The 16,146-nt window shown below is 45.1% G+C and overlaps 1 protein-coding gene across 1 annotated transcript in view; it reads left to right on the forward strand.

Annotated features, from left to right (window-relative positions):
- Positions 1-3,966: 3,966 nt before the first annotated feature.
- CST6 (cystatin E/M) overlaps positions 3,967-16,146 on the forward strand; it is a 33,730-nt gene continuing 21,550 nt past the window's right edge. Inside the window, exons 1-2 of the mRNA XM_073605182.1 lie at positions 3,967-4,256; positions 9,469-9,582. Coding sequence (XP_073461283.1) covers positions 4,041-4,256; positions 9,469-9,582 — 330 coding nt within the window. The 5' untranslated portion in view covers positions 3,967-4,040. The remainder of the gene's footprint in view (positions 4,257-9,468; positions 9,583-16,146) is intronic.

The raw sequence follows: 16,146 nt of genomic DNA on the forward strand, positions 1-16,146 counted from the left end.
TTCTATTGAGGAAACTGGCAGGTTCTACATCCCTTTAGACATGATTTCCTTTTGGGAGTATCTCACCAAAAATTACATTTTTGTTGCAGGAGATGCTCAAAATCTAGCTTGCAGACTTCTGGGAAAATCAGTAAGCCAATCACACAAGCAGGAAATGACGTTTCTGGGGGGCGTTCTATACACCATCTGTGTAAAGAACGCCTCCATGTAGCCATATTGCATTGCATTTTACAGAAAATTACAGCGGCTGCAGATTGAAAAGGAAAGGTCATTTTTAATAACATTTAATTACAATATGACTTGTGTCGCAATTGTATACACTATATCATTTTTTTTTATTTGCTAAAATTTTTTTTTTCATGAAAGTGGAGTTACTATGTCCTTTTTTAAAATATGTTGCAGGGGATGCTTAAAATCTGACTTGTATCTTAGTGCAGACCTCTGGGAAAATCAGTACGCCAATCACACAAGCAGGAAATTACATTTACAGGGTGTGTTCTGTACATCATCTGTATACAGAACACCTTGTATATGCTTTTTTTATTTGCTATTTTTTTCCCATGAAAGTGGAATTACCCTTTAAACTAACCGGTCTATAGTTACTTGGTAAAGACTATAATCCCTTTTATATATAGACAGCACATTAGCCTTACCAGAGGTACCATGCCAGTTATTAAAGTGTCTCTAAAAATTAGAAACAATGGCTTAGATATAACAGAGCTCAGCTCTTTGAGAACCCATGGGTGTAAGTCTTCTGGTCCAGGTGCTTTATTCATCTTTATTTTGTCTATGTGTTTCTGGAGCATATCAGTTTTGAGCCATAGTGGATCATTTGGAGCTACAGTATGTCATTATTATCCTCATTATGGAATTGAGCTCCCCCATTTTCTTTGTATACATAGAGCTGAAGATGTTATCTAATAAATTTGCCTTCTCTTTCTCCCCAGTTGCCAAATCAAAATTATCTTGTAAAGGGTTATGTCATATTTTATTATCATCATCTCATAATTACACTGTATACAATTTGCATATCATAATATATATATACACTTCATTAGCCTATTCTCAAGTGGAGATTTTTGCTTCTGAACATAAGTAAATGGTCCCCTCTCTGTCCTGGGCCCCTGCTGCCGAACGGATGGGGCCCAGAAATCTTTTATTTTATAGCTGGGAGCTATGGCCCATTGAATTATGGTGCATGTGCCCAAAGGTATTTAAAAAATCCCCTCTCTGCCCCTGCATTGGTGGTCCTGGTAAATGGGCCCACGTGCATACAAAGCACTGCACCAGTGAAGGGGGCTAACAAAGCGCTATGCATTTTCCTCCAGCTCACATGGCAGCGTTAGGCATGCTGATTGGCTGGCTGCTGTAATATTGGGAGCAATGAATGTCAGGTTCCTGCAGATTTAGAAGTAGCTGAGATTTCTTGGAACATTTATGGGCAGTCTGGGAAAAGTATCCTGGTATTTTCCTGGGTCTGGTTAACCACTTGCCAGCTGCCTCACGTATGAGTACGGTGGAAGAGTGTCTCTCCTGTGCAGTAAACTGTGTTTACTATGCTTCCGTTTGTGAATAAATGGGAAGCCTCAGAGCGCTTCCTATTCATTCACTTGTCCAGTGCAGCTGAGTCTACAGAGAAAAGGACTGATAAATCTATGTCCTCATTTCTTTTCTCTGTCAGAAATGTGAGACATCATGGTTGTATTTAGACCCCTGATATTTCACCAAAGAACCCCAACAGGACAGTTAAAACATTTTTTGAAAATTAAATAAAATTTTAAAAAAGTGTAAAAAAAAAATGGACGTTCCAAAAAATGTTTTAAATAATTTAAGGACTTGTTCACATGTTTTGCTCCTTGAAGAACAGTCAATTGGATCATTCTTCAGAGAGCATTTAACAGGTGGTGAGGAGGCAGCATATTGCCGCCTCACAGCCTGCTTTAACCCCGCATAAGTGTAGGTTGAAGGGTACTTGCAGAGCAGTGATATTTACATAAATGTGTCTTATCCGACAGGTGTATGATTTCTGCCATGGCTATGAAGCATAGCACCACGTCCATGGCATTTTAATAAAAATATTGTTTAAAAATTTGGGGGGAGGGGCCCTGTCAAATAGACTGTATGGGGCCCCATGATTTCTAATAGCAGCCCTGACTGTGCATGTGCCCAAAGGTAAAACTCTCCTCTCTACCTCTGCATTGGCATACAGAGCACTACACCTGCAATGTACAGACGTGAAAGGCGACTAACAAAGCGCTATGTATTTTCCTCCATCTCACATGGCAGAATTACACATACTGATTGGCTGCTGTGTTATGGGGAGCAATTTATGTCAGGTTGCTGGAGACTTGGAAGTAACTGAGATTTCTTGGAACATTTATGCGCAGTGTGTGGAAACTCCAGTAAAGTATTCTGGGATTTTCCTAGGGCTGGTTCACTTTAACCTCCTTGTGCCAGCGCTATAGCCGAAAGAAGGCTACATCGTGCCTAAATTGCCGGGAGAGTGTCCATGAGCTGCCTGCGAGCTCTGTGATCAGTGAGTCAATAAGATCCCAGCCCCTTACCACATGATCAGCTGTCAGCCAATGACAGCCGATCACGTGATGTAAACAGAAGATCTTAAATGGCTTTTTTTCCTCACGCTGACAGCATGAGGAGAAATAAAAAGCCGATTACCGGCTTCTGTCAGAGAGACATGGGTCCCAAACACGGAGAGGCACTGCTGCTAAGCAGTGCCCACCAATGCCACCTGGCAGTGCATATCAGTGCTGCCTATCAGTGCCCACCAGTGCCACCTACCATTGCATATCAGTGCTGCCTATCAGTGCCCACCAGTGCCACCTACCATTGCATATCAGTGCTGCCTATCAGTGCCACCTACCAGTGCATATCAGGGCTGCCTATCAGTGCCCACCAGTGCCACCTACCATTGCATATCAGTGCTGCCTATCAGTGCCACCTACCAGTGCATATCAGGGCTGCCTATCAGTGCCACCTACCATTGCATATCAGTGCTGCCTATCAGTGCCACCTACCAGTGCATATCAGGGCTGCCTATCAGTGCCACCTACCATTGCATATCAGTGCTGCCTATCAGTGCCACCTACCAGTGCATATCAGTGCTGCCTATCAGTGCCACCTACCATTGCATATCAGTGCTGCCTATCAGTGCCCACCAGTGCCACCTACCATTGCATATCAGTGCTGCCTATCAGTGCCACCTACCAGTGCATATCAGGGCTGCCTATCAGTGCCCACCAGTGCCACCTACCATTGCATATCAGTGCTGCCTATCAGTGCCACCTACCAGTGCATATCAGTGCTGCCTATCAGTGCCACCTACCATTGCATATCAGTGCTGCCTATCAGTGCCACCTACCAGTGCATATCAGTGCTGCCTATCAGTGCCACCTACCAGTGCATATCAGGGCTGCCTATCAGTGCCCACCAGTGCCACCTACCAGTGCTGCCTATCAGTGCCCACCAGTGCCACCTACAGTGCATATCAGTGCCACCTACCAGTGCCCATCAGTGCCACCTACCAGTGCATATCAGTGCTGCCTATTAGTGCCCACCAGTGCCCCCTACAAGTGCTGTCTATCAGTGCCTCATCATCAGTGCCACCTATCAGTACAGCCTCATCAGTGCACATCAATGGGGAAAATTTACCTGTCTGCAAAATTTTAAAACAAACTATGAAACTTTTGTTTTTCAAAATTGTTAGTCTTTCTTCATTTTCTTAGCAAAAAATAAAAAGCCAGCAGTGATTAAATACCACCAAAAGAAAGCTCTATTTGTGTGAAGAAAATGATAAACATCTCATATGGATAAGAGTGACAGGGCTGAAAGCTGAAAACTGGTCTGGGCAGGAAGGGAAGCAAGTGGTTAATAGATTGGTGTCCATTACCAAATCCATGAACCTATCACCGTCCTCAATATGTACACTGGACACGCCTACATCATATCCCCGAAACCTCCGTCCCTCCCCCCACATAACTCAGTGTTAGCAGTGCGGAGCGGAGAGGACGGCAGACACGGCCATGGCTTCTCAGGCTGTAATAAGCGGCGCGTTGTTCGCTGTGTTATTCGCTCTCCTGTCCCTCGGCTGGGCTGATTTGGTAGGCGGATGGAGCGCCGCTGACAAGAACAGCGAGGTGGTGAAAGAAATAGCGGAGTTCAGCGTATCCCAGTATAATCTACAGAGCAATTATAACTTCGTGTACACCATGATATCACTGGAAGATGCCAGGGAGCAGGTAATGTGTGTACTGTGTACATGGAGGAAAGAGAACCTGTCCTCACCACTCTTTATATATATGTGTGTGTGTGTGTATTCTCTTCCCCTCCGGAACATTTACCCCCCCCCCCCTTCATGACCAGGCCTCTTTTTTTCTATTTGTGATATGGCACTGCATTACTTTTACTGACAATTGCTGCTCATGCAACATTGTACATAAATGATATTTATATAATGTTCTTCCTGACAAACAGAACTTTCTTTTGGTGTGTTTTTTTTTTTTTTTTTTTTTTTTTTTTTTTTAGTTGTGCTATAAACAAAAAAATACATTTCAAAATTGTCTGATATAAAACATCCCATTAACCATCTCAATACCAGGCACTTTCACCCCCTTCCTGCCCAGGCCATTTTTCAGCTTTCAGCGCTGTCACACTTTGACAATTGCGCGGTCATGTTATGCTGTACCCATATGACATTTTTATCATTTTTCCCCACAAATAAAGCTTTATTTTGGTGGTATTTGATCACCTCTGTGGTTTTTATTTATTGCGCTATCCAATATTTTTTACTTTTTGCTATAATAAGTATCCAATTTTTTTCTTTTAACCACTTGCCGCCCGCCCTATTACCAAATGACGGCGGCAAAGTGATTTGATATTTCTGACCGGATGTGATCAGGATATCGAGCCGCTGCGCGCCGATCGTTGTTGCGGGGTGTCAGTCTGACACAACGCAACTCCGATTTAGGTAAAGAGTCTCTGATGGAGACTCTTTACCACGTGATCAGCCGTGTCCAATCACGGCTGATCACGATGTAAATAGGAAGAGCCGGTGATTGGCTTTTCCTCACTCGCGTCTGACAGACGCAAATAGAGGAGAGCCGATCGGCAGCTCTCCTGACAGGGGGGGTCTGTGCTGATTGTTTATCAGCACAGCCCCCCCTCAGATCCTACCCAGGACCACCAGGGAAGCCGCCCAGGACCACCAGGATGGCCACCACACTGGACCACCAGGTATGCCCCCTAGACCCCCAGGGAAATGCCACTATGTGCCCAGGCAGCTGCCAATCAGTGCCCACTCCAATGCCTACCACTGCCAGTGCCACCAGGGATGCCTATCAGTGCCGCCTATCAGTGCCTTTCAGTGCCCAGCAGTGCCACCCATGAGTGCCCAGCAGTGCCGCCTATCAATGCCCATCAGTGCTGCATATCAGTGCCCACTCATTGGTGCCACCGTATTAGTGCCCATCAGTGAAAGAGAAAACTTACTTATTTACAAATTTTTTTAACAGAAACAAAAGCAAAACTTTTATTTTTTTCAAAATTTTCGGTCTTTTTTTATTTGTTTAGCAAAAAATAAAAACCGCAGAGGTGACCAAATACCACCAAAAGAAAGCTCTATTTGTGGGAACAAAATGATAAAAATTTAGTTTGGGTACAGTGATGGATGACCGCGCAATTGTCATTCAAACTGCGACAGCACTGAAAGCTGAAAATTGGTCTGGGCAGGAAGGTGTATAAGTGCCTGATATTGAAGTGGTTAAAAAACAATTTTTTTCCGCAGTTTAGGCCGATATGTATTCTTCTACATATTTTTGGTAAAAAAAAAAAAAAAAAAATCGCAATAAGCGTATATTGATTGGTTTGCGCAAAAGTTATAGCGTCTCCAAATAGGGGATAGATTTATAGCATTTTTATATTTTATTATTATTTTTTTTTTTACTAGTAATGGCGGTGATCTGCGATATTGCGGCGGACATATCGGACACTTTTGACACATTTTTGAGACCATTCACATTTATACAGCGATCCGTGCTATAAAAATGCATTGATTACTGTGTAAATGTGACTGGCAGGGAAGGGGTTAACACTAGGGGGTGATGGAGGGGTTAATGTGTGTCCTAGGGAAGTGATTCTAACTGTGGGGGGAGGGGACTGAGTGGGGGAGGTGACATATATATATATATATATAATATATTTTGGCAGTCAGCGAGTAATAGCGGGACTGCAATATTGCAGCAGAAAAATGTTCACTTTGCAGGAACCAGTGACACTAATACAGTGCTAAAAATATGCACTGTACTAATGACACTGGCTGGGAAGGGGTTAAACATCTGGGTTAGGGTGATCAAAGGGTTAACTATGTGCCTAACCAATGTTTAAAAGGGTATGAGACTGGCTCTGTCTCAGTGTCTTTAATGATCAGCTATCATTAAAGTGGTGTTCCAGCCGAAATGATACTTTTTAAATAAAAATACCCCTATAATACACAAGCTTAATGTATTCTAGTAAAGCTAGTCTGTAAACGAAGGTCTGTTTTGTTAATTTATAGCAGTAGTTTGTTATTTTATAAACTTACAGCAGGCCGTGGCCATCTTAAGTGTGGGCAGAAGCCAGACTGTATTTCTTCCTGGATCTCATCCTTGCAGATCTCACACATGCTCAGTGCAGCACAAGCAGTGTAATAGGTTTCAGGTCAGGTTTCCACAGCAACGGCAGTTTCAGAGGAAGTTGCCGCCCCTTCCCAGAAGGCATTGCAAACAGGAAATGATGCGATGGGCCGCGGCCAGGGAGGAGGAAGTGAAAAATGAATACAGCAGATATACAGTAGGTACTGAGAAAAAAAATAAAAAAATATCCAATTTGTTTACAGTGCACAGTTTAGTGAGGGATGCTGAAGAGTTGTAAAAGTGGGTGGAAGTCCACTTTAAGACCCCTTTCACACTGAGGGCGTTTTGCAGGCGTTATAGCGTTAAAAATAGCGCCTACAATCCGCCCTCAAACAACTGCTCCAGTGTGAAAGCGAGGGCTTTCACACCGGAGTGCTTCGCTGGCAGGACATCAGGAAAAGTCCTGTCAGCAGCTTCTTTGGAGCGGTGAAGGAGTGGTGTGTTTACCACTTCTCCACCTCTGCTCCCCATTGAAATCAATGGGGCAGCGCTGGGATACCGCCAGCAAAACGCCGCTATTGTGGCGCATTGCGGACGGTTTTAACACTTTCTCAGCCGCTAGCGGGGGTAAAAACTCCCTGCTAGCAGCCGAAATGCGCTGCAAATCCGACGGTAAAACGCTGCTAAAAATAGCGGCATTTTACCACCGACGCTATAGGCGGCTCAGTGTGAAAGGGGTCTAAAAGAAAAGTATAGCCAAAGATTTATAGGCTGTACTTCTATGAATCACAGGAGTGCAGTTCGTTCTGCACTCCTGTGACCCATTTTTCAGCCGACAGCGGGCTAAGCCCACTGATGGCTGATGTCACAGAGCCGGTGCAGGCTCTGAAAAGATCCTGACAATATGGTTTAGATCCAGCCAGATGCCTGGACAGGCAGCGGGCTCAGTCTCTCAGCGAGCCGCTGACAGCCTGAGACAATTGCTTCCCACCCCCCTCCACAGCCCACGCTTCAGTGAGGGCTGACGGTGCAGAGCAGTGAGACGGAGATTGACAGTCACCAGTTCTTTGCAGCCTGAAGACCAAGAAGTGAGTGATCAGCAGTGTTTGATCACTCTGTTCTTGGTCTTACGGCTGGTGAGGGACAGATGTAGCATAGGACTGATGTTTCATCCACCTAGGTGAGTATTTTTTTTTTTTTTTTTTTTTAATGTATACACACAGCTTAGAAAAAAGGCATTCTTAAAAGGTGATTGGCTGTTCTCTAGTTTGAACAAAGTTGAGACAAAGTTTGTTTCAGGCACGTTTTTTTTTTTTTTTTTTTTTTTTTTTTTTTTATATTAAAGTTGAATTTTGGCATAATCAGTAACAATTTTTTAAAATTGCTCCCACTGTCCTCCTAACACCTGTACTAACAACCCTGTAGAAGAAAGTTGCATATACTTGCCTATTCTGTCTTCTCTGGTGATGTGATCAGCTTCCCTCTTGTCAGCAGCGGCTTCATGGGAGAGGAGGGAGCACTGACAAAAGATGGCGCATAAACCTATAGATGTCACCACTATGGCATTCCAGGCTTTGTTGGAGAGTTGGTACTGGCAGACACGGGAGATCACGTGACTGGAGTGGCCAGATAAGCATCTTTCTCCTACAAGTTAGTCAGTATAGGTAGTGGGTGCAGTTTTAAGATTAGTTGGTGGAATCCTGAAATTCTACTTTAATCCCCCCCCCCCAAATATAGTAACCCCCCTTAGTTTTGGTTTACAATTTGAGCAGCAAAATGAGAATTTTAGGGGTCTAATTAAAGGATAAGTTCAAGTTTTACAACATGTTACACCCATATTCAGAGTGTAACATGTTATGAATGCACACCCGTGCCACCCTATCCCTGCTGTGACAGCAGACCGGGGATTTTCTCCCTGTGTCTGCTGCCACAATTAAAAAAAGATGGGGCTGTGCGGAGCGCTGCCCACCCACCCGTGTCACTCATTCACAGTCCTCTGAATGGAAAACTACAAGGTCTGGCAGTCTTTGCGGCTGTCAGCTTGTAGTTTTCAACAAACTCCTATGGCGCTGTGATGGTTCATTGAGTCTTCCTGTCAGAATGTATCAGCTTCCTTGTACGATGTACAAGCAAGCCAATTCATTGACGGATATGGAGGAGACCTGCATGGTATCAGCGCTCTGATCGCTGGTGCAATGCTTTACAGGCTCCTGCAACAAAAAATAATAAATACACATTTTTTTTTTTTCATTTTTTTTTTTTTTTTTTTTTTTTTTTTTTTTTTTAACCTGCAAAAAAAATGTGCATTTATATTTTGTCAAAAGGTGAAATCCTTTAAGACCTTGTTTACACAGATGAACTGGCTGTTTTGACCACATACCAGCAGGAGGAGATTGTACAAATGCTACAGCCGGGATGCTTTGATTTGCAGCTGTGGCAAATTTAATTGGGCTTGTCGAGTTTGACAACAACACCACTTTTCACACCGATCCATTGAAGTCAATAGAAGAGAGCTGCAAACGCTTGGCTGGAGGTTGCAACATAATAGCTCAATGCAAATCGCCATCCAGATAAACCCCAGAGCAAAAAATAAATAGAAGAAATGCAGATTTACGAGTATTGCTATATATAGTTACATAGTTAGTCAGGTTGAAAAAAGAAACAAGTCCATCTAGTTCAACCAGTTCACTGCAGATTGCCTTTCAGAGAGGCGGTAGAGTTTGCCGCTAATGTGAACCTAGCCTTGATGTCACTTTGTGTGGACTTTGTGATTTTTGTGTCTTTAAGTATGCAATATCCCAGCAATACTTCATTCTCATTTTATTATATTATCCTTGTTTAGGTAGTTTCTGGGATGAACTATAAACTGACCCTGGTGCTGGGAAATACAGCATGCAAGAAGAGTGAAGACTACATTAATAAACATTGTCCACTGCTAACTGGCTCGAAGCTTAAGGTGACTTGTTTTCATTACTTCCTTTTCATGTTACAAATGTAAATCTAATATACACGATAACACTTCAGGTTTGAATAATGATAAATGCATGTCAAAAAAACACTGACAATTTTTTTGTTTTTGGAAGAAAAATAATTTTAGTAAGATTTTAGCCATTTAAAATGTGTGTAAGGCCTCATGTACACAGGACGTTTGAAAACCTCCTAAACACTGGAACTTGACAGCTAGTAACCGATGATTAAAAACGTCTGTTTTGCCATGTTTACATGCTGCGTTTATGCGCGTTTGCGTTTAGAAGCATTTTTGACAGATAACAGATTTTACAGATCAGTAGACCCTCCCAAATGCCTACAACGCAGGAAAAAATAATCTCTCCATCGCTCCCAGCCCAAGGGTTCTGGAAAGTCTGTTATTTAACATTGCAAATGGTCAGAAATGATTCTCCATTGAAAACGCCTATAAATGAAAACTCCTTATAAACGTGAGTTACCGCGTTTAGATGCATTTACATGCTGTTACAAATGCCCCTGAACTACCATCCTGAAAGCAAATTTTTGCTTTAGGAAAAAAAAAAAAAAAAACTTCTAACCTCAACTGCTTCTAAGCTACTATAAAGGCCTGAGTGTACATGTACCCATAAGATAACATTGAGGAGAGTTCAGGGGCTGCTGAAAAAAAAAAACACCTAAATGCTCCTAAACGTCTGTTTATCCATTCCATCCTGCTTCAGTCTCTAGCTTTAAAGGCAGGGCTGTGGGCATCTGGCTGTGACAGCTTGCAGCCGGGGGCCCACCGTACTGCGCATTGTGACATGTCCCAGAAGACTGCAGGGTGGGAGGGGAACTACTGCTCGGAAAGCCTAGGTCAGTGATGGGGAACCTTGGCACCCTAGATGTTTTGGAACTACATTTCCCATGATCCTCATGTACTCTGCAGTGTAGTTGAGCATCATGTTAAAAGTTTGTTCCAAAACATCTGGGATGCCAAGGGTCACCATCACTGGCCTAGGTGATCTTAGTGGAAGTGGGAGCAGGTACTTGTCAAAACCAGGTACCCATCACCCCCCCCCTCCCCCCCAAAGAAGGAGGGGAGAAGTGTAACTTCTGTTTTTTTGGGTGAAGCTCTGCTTCACATCGCATCCCCTTTAACATCAGAGTCCCGCCAACCCCCCTCTTACATCGGTGTCCTCAGTCATCCTTGAAATCTGGCTCACACCTGAAGTATACAGGAACGTGGTTTGAGTGGGCTGAAATTGCCCTGAATCACACAAAAGGTATGGCATACATTCACTTTTCAAAAACGCACTGCACAAAATTGCATCGTAGTGCTGTACCATGTTATCTGTTCCAGGCAAACGCACTGCATTTGTGACCTGCATTTGGGGTGTCATTAGGAATATATTGACACCTGCAGCAGATTGCACATACAGTGCATTTTATATGCTGTCCGAGAAACACATATGAAACGCTGATTTCCCAAGGCGTCTTTCAGAACAGCACCTGAGAGATAGTGACTCCTCCCACCGGACAATAGGAAACACCTTCTTCCTCCAAATCTTTAAAGGGAGGCACCTCCCTACCATACCTCAGTTTTTGTGTTTCCTCTGGCCCGGAGGGAACATCTTTTGGAGAGTCAAGATCTCTTGGGTGTTTTTTTTTTTTTTTTTTTTCCCTCTACAAGAGACCCGCTGTCCTACCTAGGCAGCGGTAGTAATCGGGCTCTTCTTCCCCTCTTGGTGTTAGGTGAGAGCAGGGGGGAGGAGGGAGGACATGAACTGGCGCCTACTTCCGGTCCGGTGCAGAGGCACTATGGGAGTCCATAAGCGGCGTGTAAATGCTGCGAGTGGAAAGCTGCACACTTACCATGGAGGAGGCGACGTCTGCAGTGGTGGGGACAGGCACCAGCAAGGCTCAGGTAGGAGGCAGCAGTTTAAGGTCTGCCTTTTTCCTTTACCTGTGATTATTGGTCTCTTGCTTTTTCTCTTTCGTTCATTGACGGACACAACACTTCCAGTCTTGACCTTGGGGTTATATCGCCACCTTCAGGAGTAGGACTAGGCAGATATAAAAAAAGTACCTTACTTTTTAGTTACTTACCGGTAAAAAGTTACTTACCGGTAACTGCCTTTCTGGGAAATTTTCCAAGACGGCACACCTGAGAGATGAGAGGCTCCTCCCTACAGAAAACACAATCAATCGACAGCTGTTTTAAGTCCCCACCCTTCCCCTTGATCCTCAGTTTGTAGAGAAGTAACTCCTGAACCTGGTTCACAAGGGAAATCATTCCTCATAGACACTCACTTTCTAGTGTTCTACAATTTTCCCTCCTCCAACGGGTGGGAAGTAGGCCTGCTGTCCTGGAAGATTTCCCAGAAAGGCAGTTACCGGTAAGTAACTGGTACTTTTCTCAAGTCATCTTCCAGGACGGCACACCTGAGAGGATAAGCAAGTACCTCAGGCCTACCTTAGGGTGGAACCACTGCAAGACCCTCTTGGCGAACCTCGGTTCTGCAGTGAGCTTTACCTCCACTCCATATGCTTGATGAAGGTATCTTGAGTGGATCATGCCCCTGATCTGCAGGTCTACTCCACCGATGTCCCTGCTTTCTCTGCTTCGGATGCAGGATCTAGGTGGAGTGGGCTCTTAAAGATGGAATCAGAAAACATGTTAAACTTGTAGGTTAGCATTGTTGCCTGTCTCACACATCTAACAACCATGGCCTATTGTGCCTATAGGTGCTACTTAGAACCACTAAAAAGAATAATCGGAGACCTGTGTTGTAAGACAAGGGCACTACATTTATCAATAAGAGGGCCTGTCTTAACACTACCCTGTTCAGGGAAATAAAACCGCAAAAAAGGGGGGTCCCTGACAGACAACCTTTTTTGTTAATTTTTATCTTTACGTCAGCAAAGACTAAAGGGAAGCCTACTTAAGGGTAATAGATTAACAGAAGCTTGATCCCTGGGTTTAAGGCATGCCCAATCTATGGCTTTACTTACGCCTGAGAGCCTACTTCAGGAGATTAAAGTCCATAGCAGGAGTAGAACACTCATATTGCTACATCTAGTTTTGCTAGAAGGGCGAAATGAAGGCCATGCACTGAGCCGTAACCTATTCGGTCGGGTATATATCTTTATACAGTACCTGCCAGCGAGATTGTGTTTCCAGCGCGATCCCATCGCGCTGGTTCTCCGCGACAGGTTACTGTACATCTCGCGCTGGCTGCAATAGGAAAAACACATTTTCCTATTGCAGCGAGCGCGCGAGAGAATTCCCCTCCAAGAGCATACCAGACCCTTATCTGAGCACGCAGCCCGGCCGGTCAGGAAAGGGAGTGGGGACGAGCGAGCCCCCCCCCCCCCCGAACCGTACCAGGCCGCATGCCCTCAACATGGGGGGGAGGGGGTGGGTGCTCTGGGGAAGGGGGGCGCCCTGCAAGACCCAATAAGACAGAGACCCAATAAGGGGGCCCCCATATCCTGGCCCCCCACCCTATATGAATGAGTATGGGGTACATCGTACCCCTACCCATTCACCTGGGGGGAAAAGTGTCAATAAAAAAAACACACTAGACAGGTTTTGAAAGTAATTTATTAGGCAGCTCCGGGGGTCTCTTCCGACTTCTCCGGCCTCTTCTCCCGGTCTCTGGTTTTTCTGCCGGGCTCCTCCGCTACCTTCTGCTTTTTGCTAACAGTGGCACGGTCTTCTCTGTCTTGTTCACTCTTCTCTTCTTCCGATGTTGACACGACGTTCTCTCCCGCTGTAATGCCGTGTGCGTGGTGCGCAACAACTTATATAGGCATGGGGCGTGGTCACCGGGTGACCCTGCCCCTTATAAAGTCACAGTCCCATCATGCCCCGGGACAGTGGCGTCATAAGGGGCGGGATCACCGGATGACTTCACCCGGTGACCACGCCCCATGCCTATATAAGTCGTTGCGCACCACGCACATGGCATTACAGCGGGAGAGAGCGTTGTGTCAACATCGGAAGAAGAGAAGAGGGAACAAGACAACGGAGAAGACCAGGCCACCGCTAGCAAAATAGCAGAAGATAGCGGAGGAGCCCGGCAGAAGAGGCTGGAGACCGGGAGAAGAACCGGAGGCCGAAGAGAGCGGAGAAGTCGGAAGAAGACCGCCAGAGCTGACTTTTTTTTTTTCCCCAGGTGAATGGGTAGGGGTACGATGTAGCCCATACTCATTCACATAGGGTGAGGGGCCGGGATCTGGGGGACCCCCCTTTTTAAAGGGGGCTCCCAGGTTCCGATAAGCCCCCCCGCCGCAGACCCCGACAACCAACAGCCAGGGTTGATGGGAAGAGGCCCTTGTCCTCATCAACATGGGGACAAGGTGCTTTGGGGTGGGGGGGGGTCAGCAGGGCGCCCCCCTTCCCTAAAGCACCCACCCCCCATGTTGAGGGCATGCGGCCTGGTACGGTTCAGGTGGGGGGGCGCTCGGTCTTCCCCACCCTCTTTCCTGATCTGCCGGGCTGTGTGTTCGGATAAGGGTCTGGTATGTATTTTGGGGGGGGGGCCATGCCGTTTTTTTTTTTTTTTTGCATAGGGGGTTCCCCATAAAATCCATAACAGACCTAAGGGCTTGGTATGCCCTTGGAGGGGAACCCATGCCGATTTTTTTATTTAAAATTTTGCGTGGAGTTCCCCCTCATGATTCATAACACCTGTCAGTATTGCTTGTTGCTCATCGGGAAAGGAAAAAACAAATTTTTCCTTTCCCGATGAGTGAGCCAGCTCGGCGCTGGCTCCCGCGACAGGGCTCGCAGGTGTCAAATCTTGCCGATAACGGCAGCGAGATTGACACAATATTGCGGTGACCTACTGTACTTCATCTTCAGGGCATAATACTTCTCTGAACAGAACTTCCCAAGTTCTTACTAAACAGGGGGATTCTTTATCGCCTCTCTCCAGTGTCCTATAACACTACTGGGCTTCAACCCTAGGAATTGGTTCTGGCATCCCTGAATGTAAGGGGCTGAGGCTTTCTGACATGTGACGTCTGCAGCCAGAACTGTGATTGATATCACAAATTAAAAGGTCATAGGTTGTGGGCACAGCACAATAGATTTAGACAGAAAGGACACAAGCATAGACAATAATGTGCATCTGAGTGTGGCTAGATAAACCAACATATCAAATATGGGAAGAGACCCAAATCTGAACCTCAATGTAAATAAACAGTCCTCACAGTCTGGTTTTCTGATGTGCGGCCAATATGTAAAAACATTAAGACACAAGCAAACCCTAAATGCTGCATGTCTCTGAAGTGCAGTTAGCTAGGTCATAACTGGTATAAATACAGAAAGGATGGGAACACCCTTTACTGTAGTGTTTTACTGATGTACAGCAAAACAAGGCCATAAATATAAGACAGAGACCCAAACTTCTATGTTGCGTATTTCTGACGAACCACCAAATACAGTTATAAGATCAATATGAACACCAACTCCCATGTTGTGCATTTCTGCTGTGCCACAGGGTAAAATAATGACAATCGTTTGTTATGCAGTTCTGTAGTGCAGTCAGATAGAACCAACACTGAGAAAGGACACAGGCAAGCTGCAGTATTGTGTTTTTCTGAAGTGTAGTAAGGTAAGGCAATATGAAACAGCACCAACAAGCTTAAAAGTTTATTTTTGCTGTGCAGCAACAGAAAAAACAGCCTTCACAGCTGCGATCTTTCTGGTGTACTGCAAAGTAAGGCAATAACTCCATGATGTGTATTCCTGTTGTGTAGCAAAACCTCACCTAGAAGAGACAGATAAGCTTAGGGCTCCCACACCCGTGCGACCCAACCTGCAACCTGGGACTGCAAAACGCAAGAGAAAAGTCATACACTATGGCTTCCAATGGGTACCATTTTTGTCTGTGCGACTCCAGGTTACAGCGCCTCCAAACAGTCCCTGCTTTCTGGATCCACAGACCTCAAGATTACACAGGTCGCAGGGAAAAACTTGCAATTTTCAGGTCGAACAAGCGAGGGGTCCCCAATGCTGTGTCTCCCTGGAGGAGTGCAGCCAACAACCCCCTGCTGTGTATCCCTAAGAAGCAGCAAGGTAGAACAATGAGAAACAAAAAAACACAGCGCTCACTGCCGTGCCTTTCTGATATGCAGCCAATAAGGCAGTAAATATAGGACACACAGGACACAAACAAACAATCTTCAATCTTTGTGTCTGATATGTAGCAATATACCAAAACTGAGCAGAGATGCCACCATCCTCAATATGTCTCCCTGCTGAGCAGCAAAAACAAATCAGAAAAGGACAAGCAACCTTCACTGCTGTGTCCTTTCTGATATGCAGCCAATAAGGCAGTATATGTAAGACATAAAGGACAGACAACCTTCAATCTCTGATGTGCAACAACATAACAATTCTGAATAGAGATAGCACATCCATATTGAAGCGATTTGGCATGTGACTCAACATGTCAAATCACATGCCTAAAATCGGCAGCCATTGCCGTTATTAGCACTATGTGAATCGGCACGACACCACTTTGCAGTGCTGCACCAATTACCAAAGGTAGTATATGTACTACCC

The sequence above is a fragment of the Aquarana catesbeiana genome, linkage group LG11 (genome assembly GCF_042186555.1).
Source record: "Aquarana catesbeiana isolate 2022-GZ linkage group LG11, ASM4218655v1, whole genome shotgun sequence".
Taxonomy (NCBI): Eukaryota; Metazoa; Chordata; class Amphibia; order Anura; family Ranidae; genus Aquarana; species Aquarana catesbeiana.